Source organism: Mus caroli, unplaced genomic scaffold (genome assembly GCF_978045245.1).
Source record: "Mus caroli unplaced genomic scaffold, Mus_caroli_1 scaffold_10, whole genome shotgun sequence".
NCBI classification, from domain to species: Eukaryota; Metazoa; Chordata; class Mammalia; order Rodentia; family Muridae; genus Mus; species Mus caroli.
The window spans coordinates 57,196,035-57,214,838 of record NW_028227265.1 but is presented as its reverse complement, the minus strand read 5'-3'; the positions used below and the strand labels follow the sequence as shown (position 1 = coordinate 57,214,838).

General features: G+C 48.0%; 1 protein-coding gene across 9 annotated transcripts in view; it reads right to left on the bottom strand.

The window, feature by feature from the left end:
- The window catches only part of Eps15l1 (epidermal growth factor receptor pathway substrate 15 like 1), an 83,895-nt gene that overhangs the window by 20,373 nt on the left and 44,718 nt on the right, over positions 1–18,804 (bottom strand). For 6 of the 9 annotated variants that reach the window (XM_085843821.1, XM_085843826.1, XM_085843824.1 and 3 more), the window contains 6 exons: positions 17,852–18,016; positions 12,560–12,683; positions 11,747–11,797; positions 10,683–10,819; positions 7,722–7,782; positions 6,887–6,969 (listed from right to left, as the gene is read on the bottom strand). In XM_085843821.1, coding sequence (XP_085699947.1) covers positions 6,887–6,969; positions 7,722–7,782; positions 10,683–10,819; positions 11,747–11,797; positions 12,560–12,683; positions 17,852–18,016 — 621 coding nt within the window. The remainder of the gene's footprint in view (positions 1–6,886; positions 6,970–7,721; positions 7,783–10,682; positions 10,820–11,746; positions 11,798–12,559; positions 12,684–17,851; positions 18,017–18,804) is intronic. The other 3 variants (XM_085843823.1, XM_085843825.1, XM_085843828.1) reach the window with 1 other exon arrangement.

Genomic DNA, 18,804 nt, shown 5'->3' with positions numbered 1-18,804 from the left:
AGAAAGGAAGAGAGAGAGAGGGGGAGAGGGAGAGAGATACAGACAGACAGACAGACAGACAATGCCTCCATAAGATAGGGCTGCAGGTAAACCTGTAGAACACTTTCTTATTACTTATGGATAAGGAAGAGCCCAGCCCATTGTGGGTGGTGCCATCCCTGGGTGGTAGAAGGGGTCCTATAAGGAAGCAGGCTGAGCAGGCCATGGGAAGCAAGCCAGGAGGCAGCACCCCTCCATGGTCTTTGCATCAGCTCTTGCCTCCAAGTTTCTGCCTTGTGTGAGTTCCTACTCTGTGTGAGTTCCTGTCCTGACTTCCTTCAGTGATGAATTGCAATACGGAAGTATAAGTCAAATAAACCCTTTCCTCCCCAACTTTCTTTGGTCATGGCGTTTCATCACAGCCATGGTAACACTAAGACAGTTCCTTTCTCAAAAAGAGTGAAATGTTTAATAAAGTGGACACGTTTTACCCAACATACAAGATAATGAGCGAAGTACGGGCAACATACATCTAGTGTGTTGCCAGGCATGATGGCACAGCTGCCATCCCAGGGTGTCTGCAAGTACTGGGCAGAAGGGTTCTCCCAAAGATGACATGAGACTCTTCAGAGGAGCCCAGAGAGTAGGAGGGGTTGGCGCTTTCTGTTTCCTTCCCCACAGGGCAGGCCAAGGACAGAAAGTGAGCCAGAGAACCCAGGACCCATGGCAGACTCAGACTGAGGGAAGAGTATGACTCAACTAGAGAAGCAGCCCTGCTCTAGCCATGCACTGACCCCTTACAGGAGGGGTGTGACACGGACTTGTAGTGGCTCTGGCATCTAAGCTGACACCAGCAGGCCCTTCAATGCTTTCTAGAAGCTCCTGGGCAGGAAATGGCTACTTCTATAGGGCCTGTGAGAGATTTCTACTACCATTACCCCTGTTTACACACAGACAAACTGAGGCACAGAAGTCAATGCGGCTTGCCCAGACGATACTGGATCAGTGTTGACCCAGTACACCTTGTCCACTACCTAGGCCTGGGCTCCCTAACACTGTCTGAAGGGTAGGCATAGGGTCACACATGGAAACTAGCCCTGTCCTCAGTCTGGAGATGACACACATGGCTTCAGGCAAGAAACAGCCAGGGGGGGACACAGAGAGAAGGTAGTTTCTCTAAAAGAGAACAGGGTTCTGGGGTTGGAGACACAGCCAACGGGTAAAATACCTGAGCACCCTTGGGAAAACCCAGGTGCTGCTGCATCTGTGGTTTATGTCTATAACCCTAGAGCCAGGGGGGTGGAGACAGGACCTCCAGGACTTGCTTGCCAGTCTAGGTGAAGCTGTGAGCTGCAGGTTCAGTGAGAACCATCTCAAACAGTAAGAGTGATCGAGGAAGACATCTAACATGTACACACACACATCATATGCACATGTGCACACACATACCCAAGAACACAGGGCTCTCTGCCTGCAAGCTCCAGATTTACTTCCTAACTAGTCCCCCAAGCCCCCAATCCCTATTCCCTGCAGCTGGGAGCTTCATGCAGGAAGCCTGGTGGGCTGGCAGGCTGCGTGCAGGGAGAAGCAGATGATACTCTACCAAGAATATTCTCAAGTCTTCATACACAAATGGCAGAGTCTTAATACAAAGCTTGTCCATGAAAGTTTCCAGAACATCAGCCTGGTCAGGCTGCAGAGCCCTGTAGTTAGAGGTGAGCTAGGTTAATCAACCTGAACTGAAATCCCAGCCCAACTCCCTGTGCCTTGATTTCCCATCTGTAATGTGACAGAGATGAGAGGCCTTCACTGTCTAGAATGCCCCAGAAAGGAAGTATTAGGTAAAATGCCTGTCAGACACTGGATAGAGCAGCAGAGACGGCACACAGAATATAGCTGCCCCATCTTGTCACATCATGATCCATAACGCTGAGAACATGAAGAGGAAAAAGTTCCAGAAAGAGTTTCTGGGTCTGAAATAACTTTTACTACAGCATGCTGTAACTGTTCCACTTGCCATCTGTGCCTTGTTTGAGTCACACTTTTCCAGAAGTGCAGAGGGAACAGCGAACATGGGGTTCAGGCATCCACTGGGGGAAGGCTCCCAAGGTGGGTCCTCACAGGCTAAGAGGACATTAGTGTATCGTGAGGCACGTGGGCAGGATCCCACTTCTTTCTGAAGCCTGTGTCTATAGAGCCTCAGCTCCTCCTACCTTGGGGACTGGAAGGAGGTAGGACAAGGGTTATCTACAGGTTAGTGGCTACCTTTTTTTTTTTTTTTTTTGAGATAGGGTCTTGCCATAAACCTGAGGCTGCCTTCAAATGAATGTTACTCTAGCCTCCAGACAAGACACAGCATGAGAGATGCTGGAAAGATGGCTTAATATACTTGCAAGCAGACCTAGCGACCTGAATCTGATCCCTGGGTTCACATAGTGGAAAAAAATATTGACTCAAGCTTGGCACATGGGTGCCATGACACCCTGCCCCAAAAGAAATGCAATTTAATAGAGAAAAGAAAGGGCGCTTGTTAGCTGGAGGTAAGTGAGTGCTCAAGCCCGCGTGCACTCAGTCCTGAGTCTGTACAGATGAGGTCTGCTGGTCTTGGGATGCTTCCTGGGTATAAGTTATGTCCTGGGACAGGTCTCCAGACTCAGGAAACCCTGAGTCACAGGAAGGAGGATGAGAGCCTGAGAAGCTCTACTTTCTAATCCACACAGGACACAGTGCTGCTCGACTCTCCAGGTGGCTGCAATGTCCCAGGCAAGACAGATGTGTCATCTCCCCATGGAGTTTAAGTCCACCAAACTATCTGGTACCTTGAAGGGGACAGGCTTAACTGTGTTAGCCTGGCTCTCTTCATAGGGCTCTGTTCAGTCCAGTGCCATAACACCCAGGCACATTTCCACTCCTATTTTATTATTATTTTCTTTCTTTCTTTTTTGGAAATGTCTCACTGTATATCCTTAGATGGTCTAAATTCATTATGTAGACCTTGAACTCACAGAGATCTACCTGCCTCCCAAGTGCTGAGATTAAAGGTGTGTGCTTCTAGGCCCCCTTTTAGCCTGTTTGGACAATCTTAGGCTTCTTGGGCATTGGAATTTGGCTCTTTCCTACTCGAGTGCTCGATGTTTGTAAAAGTGTTCCCACATGCACGGGAGCTGGGGAAGAACAAGGTACGCTTCTACTGACAGCAAGGACTCAGGAGCAGGAATGAGCTAATAACCACTGCAACTGCCTCAAATCCTGTCAAAGTAGGCTGTTCATCTTCTCAGGAGCAGAGAGAGGAACAGACAAAAAGGACTTTGGGTGGAGCCTCTGTGTTCTACCAGCACCGGTGCAAACATTTTTTAAAAAGAAAAACAACAACAACAAACCACACTATGGCTGAAGTCACTGAAGATAGGCTGCACCTACCTACTATTGCACAGGTGGCCTTTTGTCTGGTACAGGTGGGGGGAGGGTAAGAAGTTAGATTTACTTTCTCAAGTGCTCTATGAAGACACTTTAGGAAACTCACTTACTTTGATCTCCTTTCTGGCTGCAGTACTGGGATGAACCCAGGGCCCTGATCATGCTCTGCAGGCTCATGCTGCTGATTGAACCTGCTGCCGGGAAACTCATTTTTAAAGCAAACAAATGTCACTGATGCTCAGCAAGTGCCAAGAATATTCAGCTGGGAACCTGTGCTGGCTAACTTTATGTCAAGATGACACAAGTTCAAGTCATCATCAGCGAGGAGGGAGCCTCAGTTGATGAGTCCATGAAGGCATTTTCTCAATTAGTGAATGATGGGGAAAAGCCCAGCCCATTGTGGGTGGTGCCATCCCTGAGCTGGTGAGCAAGCAAGCCTTTGGGAACAAGGCAGTAGGCAGCATCTTCCACGGCATCTGCATCAGCTCCTGCCTCCAGGCTCCTGCCTTGACTTTCCTCAGTGATGAACAGTGATGTGGAAGTGTAAGCCAGATAGACCCTTTCCTCTTCAGGTTGCTTTGCTCATAAGAGTTTCATTGAAGCAATGGTAACCCTAAAACAAACTCTACCGCTGGTAAGATGCCTGCTGTCACCTTCCTCAGCACAGATGTACAGAGCTAGGACACTCTAATTCAAGGACTGAGGAACAGCACATATGCTGCCCCACCCTGCTCAGGTGCGGAAGGGCTGGTGGCGATGGTTAAAAAAAGAAAAAAAAAGAAAGCTAAGAGGAAAAAAAAGCCCTTGCACTCTACTTTCATTTCCCTTCAAATTTATTTATACCAGGTGTTGTTCTTGAAAACTAGCAAGGTAACCAGAGAGGAAAATCAGTAGTGGGTGGGGGCAGGGCAGGCACAGTCCTTACAAGTGTCATGAAGTCAAGAAGCCCCAGGATGGTGCATATATTGTATGGGACAAGTTCTTCCACAGCCCTACCCACTCTGTCCTGGCCTAGAGCCAAGAACAGAAAGTGGGCCTGGCTTTCCTATCCTTGCCAGGGGGCTGAGAGTGAGAGGGCACATAGTAGCACAGGCTTGCCTCCTTGGGAGAAGGAGGTCTATGCAACTGGAGCAGAGATCCATGGAAGGATTACGCAGGGGTTGGCAGCTAGTACATTCTCCAGTCTCGAATCTCAGTACATCAGGTGTAGAACAGCCCAGGCCCCGGGCCACAGCCATGTGCATGGCCACTCACTGAACACTTGAAGCTTACTAACACTTTTACATATGTGTGATGCATTCCCAAAGCTGACATTCCCTCCAACTCCCAAGGAACCCTTTCTTCCCAAGTAGTTCCCCTCCTATGTCTTGGTATTCTGGTTCTTTTTGTGACTCTTGAGCCTAAGTAGGGTAGCTTGCATGCATATAACCAACCAGCCAGTGGCCACAGTACAATGGAGAAAACTCCTTTTCCATCAGAACCCGTAACTTCAGACACCTTGTACACTTGGTGAGGCCTTTGCTGGGGCTGACAATGAGCAGAGACAGGTTCCAAGCCTAGAGAGCAGAAAGGAGCCCACTGAAGACAGCTTGAGACAATCTTGGTCACCAGCCCTTGTAGGCTGCTGCCCCCATGTGGCCTACAGGTCCTGCGGCCACCGGCTGCCTCTGCCTCTCCAATGCCAGGTGCTGCCTAGGGTACGGTATTGGCTGTCCCTGGATCTGCATGCACAGGGCTCCTAAGTGTGTCAAATGCAGGTCTCTTGCTAGAAGCTATGCCTCCCCATGCCTCTGTATATGTTTGTCACTGTGTAGGTTTTCACTGCAGCACAAGTGTTGCTCCTGTTGCCAGCCTTTGGCACCTGAGAATTACTGAGCAACTGAGACACCAGTAAAGAGGGCATGCTTGGTGAGGGCAGGGACCCCAGGATTGGGTGCTGGCTGCCACTTGTGCTTGGTCTCCATCTCTTGGGGTTCCACACCTGAATTCCTTCAAGCAACCTCACACTGAAGAGAGAAAAACACTGCATCTGTACTGAGTGCACGCAGGCAGCTTCTTTCAGTCTGACTACAATGGAGATAATGCATGCAGCACTCACATCCTGCAAGACAACTGAAGCCACCCAGAGGTACAGTCTGTCATGTTCACAATGAACTGAGTCATGTCACAGGAGGGATGCCAGAGAGGATTTTGATATCCCCCGGGACATCATGCAACCTATCTTTATGGATACCAAGGGATGTCTGCACCCTCAGAATTCCCTCCCACTGCCTCCTTCAGGTGGACAGAACTAACGGGACAGGATTGCTACCCTATGACTCCCTCACCACCAACCACATGACCCCAGGAGTAGAAAGATGGACTCTGCTGGGGAAACCATGCCCATGAGGAGCATTTGCAAGGCACAGAACACTGCTCTAAGGACAGATTCTTGCCAGGAGGGGAGCAAAGTAGTCAAGGTGCTGAGTCAGGCAAGAGCAGGGGCTGAGTCAGCACACCTGTGACACTACTGTCCTTAAATACTTTGCTGTCACAGGCTGGCTTGACCTTTTTATTCATTGCCAAAGAGGACACCAACATATATCAAACCAACTGAAACAATGCACCTGGTGTGCTTGGGCCAGGATCTGTGACTTAATCCCTCTCACCAAGGCCAGGTCAGCAAGGTCCTGATAAGGATGAACCTTACTGCTTTCTTCTCTGACATGTCTGTCTCCCTGTGGAGCCCAGGTTGGCCTCCAAGTCACAGCAGTCCTCCCACCACCTGAGCCTCTCTAGTACTAGAGGAAGACTTGCACCCCATCAGTTCATCTGGGGTGCTACCTGCCAGCTGACTTCTTACAGAGCTCAAGGTGTGGCTCTCTAACCATGTCCCTTTCAATGAGTGAAGCCAGCCATAGTGTATTCCAGAGCCAGAGCAGACAAGGAAGCCTTTCAGAGACTCCTGCTCAAGACAGGGCTGTGGCTTTTGTCCTTGAGCAATGCAGGCTGTCTTCATGTACATATTTATTCACACTCGTTTTGAGCTCAGCATCCAATAACATCAACAATTTAGTTCATGGATGCTTCAGGCATTTGTGTAGTCAACTTTATTCAGATACCTCAAGCCTGAGGCCTGTTATCCTGGCCTCCTGGGACCAACATGTCTATCTCTTCCTTTCCTAGGGCCTTGGCAGACAGAAAAGTATGCTTGGACACAGAGGTGCCAACTTCATGCCCTCAAAGCTGATCCTTCTGTGATGCTAATGAGAGCGAGATGGGCAATGGCTGATGGCACCCAGGGGACATGGATACAGCAGCTTTGAGGGGACCTGTCCTCTCACTGCTGTGAACAGTTGTGCTCAAGAGTGTGACAAATGCAGATGCGCGCGCACGCACGCACACACACACACACACACACACACACACACGACAACACTCATGTCTGCTTGCCCATACAAGCAGCCTGTGGACTCAGGCCATGGCTAGGCCTTCTTGTAAAGGGCCTTACCTTGGACATCTGACTGAAGTCAGCGAAGCCCTCGGCACTGCTGAAGGAGCTGCTTCCAAAGGGGTCTAAGGTTCCGAAGGGATCTGTGAGTGGCACCAACACAGTTGGGATTATGGTCTGAGCAGATGCGCCCAAAAGTCTAGGGCAATCCTAGGGTTTGCTCTTGGAAATCCTAGAAGCAAGAGACTCAGGGCAGTGAATGTCTCTGGGAAGATGGCTCCTATGAGGCCAGTGGATCACAGTGGGTAAAGGATGGATCAGTTTCTACCTGAAGCTGGCATCCTATCAGTATAGGAGAAGCAGGGAAGATGGAGAGAATGAGACACTGAGGATGGCCACTTGTGTGTATGTGTGGTTCATCAGCCGGGAAAGATTCCCCCACTTCCCCTTTTCAGATAAGGCCTCACTCTGTAGTCCAGGCTTGTGTGGGACTCAGAGATGCCCCTGCTTCTGACTCCAGAGTAGTAGGATTATTAAAGGTGTGTACTACCATGCGTGGGTCTGTTTTGAAACTAATGATCCTTAGTTTCTCAGTGCTGGGAAGATGTAGGTACCACCATGCTTGGAAAACTGTGGACTGTCCCCATTAAGAACAACGAGTCCCCCACAGCACTGGTGTTAACAGAGCAATTCCTACAATCTGGAAGAAAGCCAGCTCATGATGAGAAAGACAGCCCTGTGAGGGATGAGATGGGGAAAGAGGCATTCACTTTGGCCTGAGAGTCTCAGGCAAGGACCTAAAAGTTCCATCCAAGAGCACACTTATCTGGGGACTGATGGTATTACTGAGGTGTGGTGTGTGGTCAGGAGGACAGGAGCTTCAAGTCTCTCTCACCTGAACCTTTCGAGGAGATGCTGGAGGATGAAAAAGGATCACTGGACTCAAATGGGTCGAGCTGAGGGAGGAAAGAGAAAAGTTTATTCTGCCATTTAGCCTCTCAACCATACTTTCCCCAACAGTTTTAAATGCCATAAACAATACTGCACCTCGGGGAGGGTAGGGTGACTAGACAAACCTGGGCAGTGGAGCATAATGCTCAACAGATGCCCTGCTGCAGGTAACACTGATGAATTCTATAGTCCCCACAAATGACCAGTGAACGAAAGGCCTGAGAAGCGAACCACAGCCAGACATAGACAGCACTATGATTTGGCAGATGGAATAAGGGTGGAGCCCCTGCCTAGGATTCCCAGGTGAGGGTTTGGGAGCATGATTCAATAAAGTAAGGAAAAGTCTGTCTTCCAAGAGAATCAGAACTGATACATGCCTGGCCAATTCTAAGAGCACTTAATTTACCAGGCTTAGAGGTACAACCCTTTAATCATTAGCACTAGGGAAGCAGAGAGGCAGGCAGATGTCTGAGTTCGAGTCCAGTCTGGTTTACAGAGGAAGTTTCAGGACAGCCAGGCTCCAATGAAAACCCTTCCCCCCAAAAGCCAAAAGTAAACAAACAAACAAATAATAAAAATTATAAGAGTAACCTAACTTTTAAACTCACACCTGTCATCCCAGCATGTGGCAAGGCAGGAGGATGCTTGCAACTTTGAGGCCAGTTGGGACTCACCAGAGAGACTATGCCTCAAAAGGAATAGAGAGAAATGGAGAGAGATATCCAGAAAAAAGGATCAAAAGAAAAGTGCTAAGGCAGGCAGGCTGGGACACACAGATTCTCTGAGTCCCACATCAGCCAGGGCTACACAGAGTACCTGGCTTAAAAAAATAAAGTTCTGAGCTGGAGCTCAGTAGTTACAAGCACTGGCTGGCCTTCCTGCAGGCTCACAACTATGTATAACTGGAGGGTCAGAGATCTGATGCCCTCTTCTGGCCTCCATAGGCACCAGGCACTCACATGGTACACAGACAGACATACAGGCAAACACTTATACAAATAAAATAAAAAATTTTAAAAATCTTTTAAAAATCCCAACAGAAATGCAGTTGTTTGTGCTTCATGCCCCAGTATGCTGGGCAAAGGGACAGCACTCTAGGACTGTGCACGCATGGTGAACTAACTAGGGATGGGGCCCCAGTCTCACCATGAAAATTGTTTGTTTCTCTTGTGTGCGGTGATTGTGCATGCAAAGGCCAGAGGTACCTGGTGTCCTAGTCCATCTCTCTCTGCCTTACTCCTTTGAGGCAGGTTCTCTCATTAAACAGGGAGCTGGGTTGACAACCAGCAAGCTCCAGTGTCCTTCTGTCTCTCTCCAGCTCAGTAACAGGGTTTGTGCATGTCCAAGAGCACAGGCAGTTTGCCTCACAGGTGCTAAGGTCTGAAGGCAGCTCATGCTTCCACAGGGTGTGCTTAGCTGCTGAGCATCACTCCAGGGCCACCTCCCTACTCAGTGCTTTTTTTTGGAGATAGCATCTCTCTATATAACTCAACTACTTGCTATGAAGACCAGGCTAGCCTCAAACTGTTTCTTACATTCAGTACACATCCTAAAGAAAAATTCACACAACATTCTGAGTGCAAATGCACCCTGGCGTGTCTGACCACAAGAGGTCAGGTGTGGAACTTTGCATTTGTATCATGATGTCAGGTCTGGGAGAGGCAGACTAGGTTCTCTGAAAGATACATGGAGGGGAAAAAGCAAGCATGCTTGGTCCCTCCTAGCCTTCGGGTTCCTGTTTTTCTTCTCTGGCTTCTGCAATTTTATATTCACACCAAAACCAGTAGCCACACTAGCCTCCATGACTCTGAACCAAAATAAAGCTCTGTGCTTTATTAAGTGTCCAGCCTCAGGTATTGTGTTAGAGTAACAGAAACCAGGTCATCAACCTCTAAGTTATCTAACTCAAATCTAACACAGAGACACGTACACTCATGCATGTATGCACACATGTGCACACCCACCCACACCCACATGGACACATATACTTACACACAAAATATCAGGGATTTAAAGATCCCAGAGCATAGCTAATGAGATGGTTCATTAAGTAAACATGCTTGCTACCAAGCCTGACAATCTAAGTTCCCAAGAACCTACTTGGTAGAAGGAAACATCAATGTATGTTGTCCTCTGACATTAACTTGTTCTCTGGCATGCATGCACCCACGCACGCACTCATGGGCTGTAGATACTTCAGTGGTTAAAAATACTTGATGCTCTTGCAGAGTCTGGTTCCCAACTACTGTGTCAGGCAATTCACAACAAACTGAACTTCTGCTTTAGAGGACCTGATGTCTTCTAGCCTCCCAGAGCACCTACACATGTGGTGCATATAAATTCATGTAGGCACACACAATAAAGCATATATATATATATATGTATGTGTGTGTGTATATGTATATACATATATACATATGTATACACATACGCATATACACACACATATATACACATATATATAACACACACATATATAAATATAAACAATGAAGTATCTCTCATACACACACACACACACACACACACACACACACACACACACACACACATGCTTTAAACTATAAAAAAAAAATAATACAGCCTGTGTGACACAGAGCCTTACTGTGCTGCCCAGGACAACAGGCGTGGCTACCACTTGTGCCCAGCTACATGTGGTATTCTGCTATAGCTGTAGGAGATGGAGTAGCGGTGGGAGCAGAGAACCATAGCACGAAGAGAGACTGGAAGGGACAAGGGCTATGAGAAGATGCCCTGGCCTGACTTGGAACTATGTACATTGGCTCAGTGACATGCTGGGTGCCACCTTACCAGCCAGGAATGAGATCCTGGCCAAGCCAGCCAGCCTCCCCGACACCATGAACTGATCCCAACACACTGCAGAGGCCCTGTAGAAACCACTCACCTTTGAAGGTAAGGAAGGGTTCTTTGTGAAGGGGTCTGAGGTAAATGGGTCGTTCTTTGTCTGTTTCTTGAAGAAGTCATCACTGCTTGAGCTGTGGAATGGGTCACTTTCTTTGAAAGGATCCCCTCCAAATGGGTCTGGAAAAAGAGGGCACAACTGGTGACCAATGGCATCAGGGAGACGTGAGGAGACAGCAACAGGAGAGAGGGCTCAGGATGAGGCAGAAATTGTGGTAACTGCGTGGTCAGTTGGCCACAGGTTAGGAGACCCTTTCAGGGCAGTGGAATGCACTCCAACCTTCCACAGTTCTATACATCTGTCAAAAGCTTTACTAGGGCAAGAGGGATGGCAAAGCGGATATAAGCATTTGCTGTAAAACCTGACAGTCTGATCCACATGGTGAAAGATAACTGACTCCTGTAAGTTGTTCCTAACTTCCATACACGGGGACGGGGACACACACACATATACATATTTATACACACATATACACATGCACACACATGCTAATAATTAGAGTTTCTTCAGATACGACGCTGTCTACTGAGTTACTGAGTGCTGGGATTGAAGGTGTCTGACACCATGCTCAGTGTACAAACTTTTTTTAAAGAAGAATTTTGTGGGGTATACATTATGTTCTGTAATAAAGTTGCATGTAAAAATAATAACCACTGTGGGTGATGCCAGGGCAGGAAACACTGCTGTCAAAAGGCAATGGGTAGGGTAGAAGCTACTGTGACAGGTGGGGATCTCTGTGGGGAGGCAAATATTCCAAATCCTTTGTTTCTGTGGTATTGGGGAACCCAGGTCTTTGGACATACTAGGCAATCTAAACCAGAAGAATAAAGGTCACCAAAAAAGGCCTTTATCATGGCTGTCTATTGCTATGACATCACTGTCCTGGGCATGGGTGGTGGGGAGTCCCACCATGTGTGACAGTCACACCACATACTCAATATAGACAGCTAGGGCACAAGTCCCCAAATAAACTGAGCATGGAGAGACTCTGGACATTGTCAGGAACACAAGGAAGCCAGCCTTTACCTGTGGAAGCCAGCCTTTACCTGTAGCTGCTGTCTGCTGCTCTGAGAAGGGATCACTTTGGAAAGGGTCACCTGGAGCAAAGAGAGAAGCAGTCAGGTGAGGGGAGGGAGGAAAGCAGAGGCAGGCCTTTTGTCTGGCTCAGGGGAAACAACTAGTCTGTCTTCTTGCACTTGATGCTGTTATAGCATGGTCATGGTGAAAAGCAGCAGCCCAGGCAGGCAGTCAAGGTGAGCTGGGATGCTTGGCTGGCAGCAGATAGAACTAATCTTAGAGAACTCACTTTTCTTTCTCCACTCTGGATCCCCTTACCTCCTCCTACCTTACTCAGACGAGGACAGAGACACAGTAGCTCTCCTGGTCATGTCATGATGACCTACAATGGTGCCAAAGTGCTGGATCTGTCCCTTACACCTAAGATGCTACTATCAACATCTAAAAGCTTCCCAGGCATGCACTCAGGAGGCAGAAGCAGGAGGATCTCTGAGTTCAAGACCAGAGTGATCTACAGAGTAAAGAGTAAGTTCTAGGACAGGCAGGGCTACTCTGTCTCAAAACAAAACAACCTCTGAAAGTTAAGGGGATGGAGAGGTGGCTCAGCAGTTAAGTGCATCTGTTGATTCTGCTTAGGACTTAGGTTCAATTCCCAGCACCCACATGGTAGTTAACAAATTGTCCATATAACTCCAGTTCTGGAGGATCTGACACCCTCTTTTGTCCTCTGGGGGAACTGTACACAGATGATGAATGTGCATGCAGACAAAACACTCATATGCATAAAAAAATCTTAAAAAGAAACAAGAGTCTTTTTTATGGGGACATAGGCTGGGGTGTACCTTTGAAGGGGTCAGCTCCTTTAAATGGGTCGGACTTGAAGGGGTCCTCAGCCTGGAAGGGGTCTGGATGCAGTTCCTGGGAGTTGTTGCTAAACAATAAGGCTTTGTTTTTGAAAGGATCATCCTAGGATGGTGAGGAAAAGACAGGTGCTGAGTTATTTCTGATTTAAGCTAAGTGCAGGATTCCACACCTAACTCAGATCTGCACTGTTTGCAATGTGACCCAGAACAGTATCTGAAGGGGAGTCACCCAAGTGGAGATTTTGGCTACAAACAAGCCTGGACAGTGGTCTATTTGCTAAGGTAAAAGTGGAGACCAGGGCTGGTGAGATGGCTCAGTGGGTAAGAGCACCCGACTGCTCTTCCGAAGGTCCAGAGTTCAAATCCCAGCAACCACATGGTGGCTCACAACCATCCGTAACGAGATCTGACTCCCTCTTCTGGAGTGTCTGAAGACAGCTACAGTGTACTTACATATAATCAATAAATAAATCTTTAAAAAAAAAAAAAAGTGGAGACCAGGCATGGCACATGGAGACAAGCATCACAGCTTTTTCAGGAAATCTAAAGTGACTCTAATAAAGTCTCTGAGCGGAATGAGTAAGTAGATAGATGGAACCTACCCACCCATGAAGTGAAATAATACTCAGCCCTGAAAAGGAAGGAAATTCTACTGTAAATGGAGACGCTTTAAAGATTTGCAGCTAAGTGAAATAAGATGTCAGTGACAGTGACAGATGTGGTGTGGTCCCACTCATACCCTTAAGTCGCCACATTCACAGAGGCAGAATGATGGGTCCAGAGCCTAGCCAAGGGCTGGGAACAACCCTCACCCCCACGGTTCTATGTAAAAAACCAAGTGGGCCGTTTCTGCCCAAGTAGGAAGTGGGGCTTAAGGTGACACTGGTGTAGTGGGAGCTGCTAAAGCATGCAAGACACTCTGCATGTTTGTATAAAGGTTCTCAGTTCTAGAAACTGGCAAGTGTACTCAAAGCAGTAGGGAAAAAAAAAACCACAACATTTTTGAAGAGTGCTTTTTCATAGTGGGAATGACCTGAGGGGTGGGTGAACCCTGCAAACAGAATGATGGGCTGAGAAATCAGGGATCTGTTCTGCTTAAGAGACACAATCCTCCACAAAACAGGACTATTTAACTGTTTGTTTGTTTTTAAAGGCAGGGGCTTGATAATCAAGTCATGTCAAAGCTGGGGCATCTGTGAAAGTAGACAAAGGTTCAGAAAAATGACATGAATACTCCAAAAGGCTATTAAACCCAAAAATAAGTCCAAAATTCTATGAAACCTGGGGGCAGGGGAAGTGTTAAGAGGAAGCCCCCAGATGGGAACAGGAAGCACACTTGTTATTCTGGTTCTGGGAAGCCCAAGGCAGGAGGATCAATAGGTACTGGCCAGCCTAGCCACACAGCAAGATTCATTCTCAGGAGATGATTAAAAAAATAATAATAAGCAGTAGTCACTGACTTGGGCTGTGAGTAAATGAAGAAGTGGGTGGGCCATCTTCTTACCTGGAACCAATTCTTCAGAGCTTCTGGGCACAGGCCTTCCTAGGGAAGCCAGGCCTGGTGCTCAGGGAGGTTAAACACAGATGCAGCTAGCACAGCAGCTGCTGACGACGCTTGGGTACAGCCAGGCCCGAGATGGACACACCCTAGTGCAGCTGCTGGAGTTCAAGGACAGGGAGAACCTCAATGGGAGAATCTGACCAAAGGAAGCCCATGCACTGGGGCAGGAAATAACCCCTTCTGCCATACTGTGGACAAAGGAAGCACACACAGCTGTCGGGGTTCAAGAACAGAGAGACACTGGAAGAAGGTTGTGACCTAAGGAAACCCTGGACCAGGCAAAAGACAACCCTTCATGTACTAGCCCTGGGCAAGGAATGGACTGTGTTCTAAAGATAGAGGGAAGAAGGATGGAGTTAGCCACAACAGCTCAGTCTTAGAAAGGAAGCTCACAGTTAGCACTGAAGGGCTGTTGATGGACAGGGCCAGTTTACTGACAATCTGGTGTTTCTATTACTGAAGGGAAGACAGTGAGTAAATAGGTTTCAATAGCACAAATGTGCCTGTGAACTATACTACCAGTCCAGAACGTGGAATGTTGGGGCCTACACCATAATGTCAGGAGAAATCCACATTTCATGCAGCTGTGGCTCCTTCCCCTAAGGGGCCATAAAATAGCTGGGTGTAGCTGAGTGGCAAAGACTGACTAAGCATGCACGCAGCTCAGCACTGCAGCCAAGGCCCTGGCAGGACTTACATTAGAAGTAAGGAAAAACGGTGACAGCCTGTGCCAGACTTGAAGCTGAAAAGAGCCCCCCCCCCCCAAACATGAATACAGTCAGCCACCAGCCAGGAAAATGAAGAACATGTCACCCTAGGGGACAGAAATATAAGGGTTAAATATAGGCCTATGGTTCTTCAACACAGAAGACCCATTCTGTCACCATGCAGACAAGTTGATGAACTTATTACCTACAATGTTACCAGTAGATGGCATCTTCTTAGCGCAGTGAGTCACCTGATTGCTCGGTGACTGAGCATGGTATAAGGGGAGATATTACACTAGGGCGAGCAATGAGTACCATCATAGAGGTAGAACATGTTAACTACTTTTTTGTTTTGTTTTGTTTTGTTTTTTGTTTTTCCGGACAGGGTTTCTCCCTGTAGCCCTGGCTGTCCTGGAACTCACTCTGTAGACCAGGCTGGCCTTGAACTTAGAAATCCACCTGCCTCTGCCTCCCAAGTGCTGGGATTAAAGGCACGCGCCACCACGCCCGGCAACTACTTTTATTTAATTATTAACTTGTGTTGCATGAAGGACAGGACCCAGGGCCTCCCACTGTTGTGCCACACCCAGCTACAGAAAACACTTTCAAAGGCAAAGCAGCTAGCCCTAAGCTCTGCCTGTTTTCAGAATACAGACATGGCCACAAAGGATACCCAAGAAGTTTCTGTGACATCCCTGGCTGTTATAGAGTGCTGGGAGTTGGTCATGGGATGCATGCCTTTTCATCTCGGCACTTGGAGACAGAGCCAGATAGATCTCTGTGAGCCCAAGGGCAGTCTGGTCTTCATTTACGAGTTCCAGGACAGCTATGGCTACACCATGAGACCCTGCCTCAAAACCATAAACAAACTGAAGTGTGTTGTGTAGGGGCCCAATGCTGGTGCTCCCACCAATTGTCCTGAAGTAAATTTTTGTCCTAGCTCAAGCTGCCAGCTAAGAGGCTCTCATTTACAAATCCTTGCTGGGAGCCCATAACCTTGGCTCCTCCATGCTACTGGAGCTAGAAGTGGTTAAGTATCCAATCTGCCCTGGTAAGTCAGAGTGACAAACTGGGATGGTGCACGGCTTTCTCTCTGCTGTGTGGGCTTCCTGGGTAGGAAGAGGCTTCTATCAGTCACAAGAAATAAACATGATTTTGGGCTGGGAGCAAGGGTCAGTGGTGAGTCCTAGCTAACATGTGTGAGGCCTCAGGCTTCGCCTACAGCATTGTTAAAGAAAAAAGTAATTAAGGATATACAGGGAAGTGAACATGGCCTATAAGAATCCTATTGCCTCTTGGGCAGTTGTACCTTGGGAATGTAACGTTTAGCTCAGTGGCTCAAGAACCACCTGTAGTAAGTTCCAGAGGTGCCACTTTGGCTGCACAGTTCTGGTAAGCACAGTTCCTAGCTGCACACCATGAAGAGAACGGACGGAGCACACTTTGCTCCACAGCCCCAGATGGAACACTGAACAAAGACCTCGCTTCAAACTGTTTATTAAGAAATGGAAACAACTGCACCCCCCCATTTTTTTTAAAAATACAAGATGTGGGTTCCTTTGGACACAAGTCTTAAGTTTCTAGGTAATATATCTGATGGTTACACTGTACAAATGACAGTTAACCACTCAAACTCCAACTGGTTAAACGATGGACAAAAATAACCATGTACAAAATGCTCTGGTGGTGACAGAAATGACTACCACTGTAAACTGTCACCCACTACTAACATGCAGCCCAGGATGTGATAAAAGCTACAGGGGAACCTGATAGACACCTTTAATCCCTGCAACAGGGATCTCTGGAGTTCTATCACAGCCTGGGTTACACAGTGACACTGTCTCAGAAAGAAAAAGAGGAGAAGGAAAGAAAGAAGACACAGAGAGAGAGAGAGAGAGAGAGAGAGAGAGAGAACGAAAACACCAAACAATCCACAAGGGGAGACTTAGAGGGAGCATTTCCCTGGCCCAGGACATAGGACAAGCCAGCTGCACAGGGGACAATGGTGAGATGGATCCAAAGACTACAGTCACAAGACAGAAACACACACTGGCTACAGGCCAAAAAGCAAGAAATTCCATGGGAATTCCATGGAACAGATGCCCACTGTGGGCAGGCAGCCACCTACTTATAAGTCTAAGAGTGAAGGGGAACTCCAGGTGGGCGGACATGAGGGACAGGCAGAAATACAAACAGCACCTTCTAAGTGGTCCAAGGGAAGAACAGGCTTCTCTGTGAGTTCTTGGATGAGAAAGAGAAGAGAAGAGAGAGGGAAGGTAGCTGTGTTTAGAGTGCAAGGCGAGTGGCGACCACAGGAGGGAAGGTACAAAGAGGAAAAACAGCAGGGCTGGAGCAAAGAGAGCCCTGGAAGATGAGGCAGCTGAGAGGTTAAAGTAGCATACATAATACCCTGGATTATGGCCACAGAGACATCCCTCCCTGAGTTGGGGCTGATGACTCCAACAAGGGCACTGACAACCTTAGAGAAGGGTCGCATGGAGCATCAATGGCTCACGAGCAGTGTGGCCACACTGTGCTGAGGTTCTTCCTCCCAGAGGCCAGCCAACAGCTGGCTGCACAGCACCTGGAGAGATGTGCTGTGGTGCTTAGTGATGGAACTGGGAGCCTGCAGTGCTTACTACCAAGCTGCAGCTGGAGCCTGTTTCTCCATCTTTCAGAATCACTTGACTTGAACGACACATACTTGCACCCAAGGCTGTTATCAGTAAAGCACCGAGCTCCTACAAATGGGAGCAATCTGGCTTTGGTTAGGTTTGCCCTCCACATTTGGGTGACTGGCCCAAAAGAAACACTTCTGAGGAGATGAAACACCTGGGCCTCACAGCTTCTAGATGACAGAGGAACTCGGCCACCAGCCCTGGGCCCTGGGCAGGCAGACAGCTAGCAAAAACAAAGGGACACATTGAGGGAGCCAGTGTTGTGAGCAGATCTACAGTTGCAGCAGAGCCCTCGTGGACCCGGAGACTCTTACTCGACCTTTACCATGGCTCCAAAGCCGCCCCTCTCTGCCAGCAAGATGCCTTCGTTCAAGGTGGCCAGGTCAGGCAGGCTGGTACCAGAGACCCCATCAGGCACCTGGTCATACTGTTCCAGGCTCCGGTGAGCTTCTAGGTGGCTCTCCTGTAGCTGGGACAGCTTGCTTCTTGCCTGCAAGACAAACACCATGGACATCAAAGGAGCTCCAGGTGCAGCCAGCAGGATGCCTTCCCTGAGGGATCATACACATAGGGAAGGACTGCCCTGCCCAAGCTGTATCACTAGACAAGAGGCACTGGTCCTGTGAAAGGATCTCATGTCATAATGAAATTCTGTATATACAGTACCTGCAGGACTGACAGAAGATAGGAAGAAGGCGGCCTAGGAAGGCTGAGGCAGGAAGAGTGATCACAAGTTCAAGGCTGATGTGAGCTATCTCAAGCACAGTGCAAAACAAAAACAAAACCCCCAAATCCAAAAACCTGAAACCGAACAAACCAACAACAAAAATAATGTGCTGGCCATGGTCATATGCGCCTTTAATCCCAGCACTCAGGAGGCAGAGGCAGGTGGATCTCTGTGAGTTCAAGGACAGCCTGGTCTACAGTGAGTTGCAGACCTGTAGAGGCCACCCAGTTGAGATCCTCTGTTAACCACCAACAACCATTCCTTCTATTAGCATGTATGTTAGGCCATCTCCAAGAACAGTCTCTGAAGGCTGGGAGGAAGAACCCTGAAAATAACCCCTTGGAAATAACGTTTATAAAACACAATGTAAGACATGACCACTGGGGTGGGGGGGGGACTGGGGGGGGAGTGTATTGGGGACTTTTTGGATAGCATTGGAAATGTAATTGAGGAAATTACCTAATTAAAAAAAAAAAAAAAAAAAGACATGACCACTGAAATCAAAGAGGCATCCACATTGTCCTGTCAGCCTGTAGCTGAAGACAAGCAGA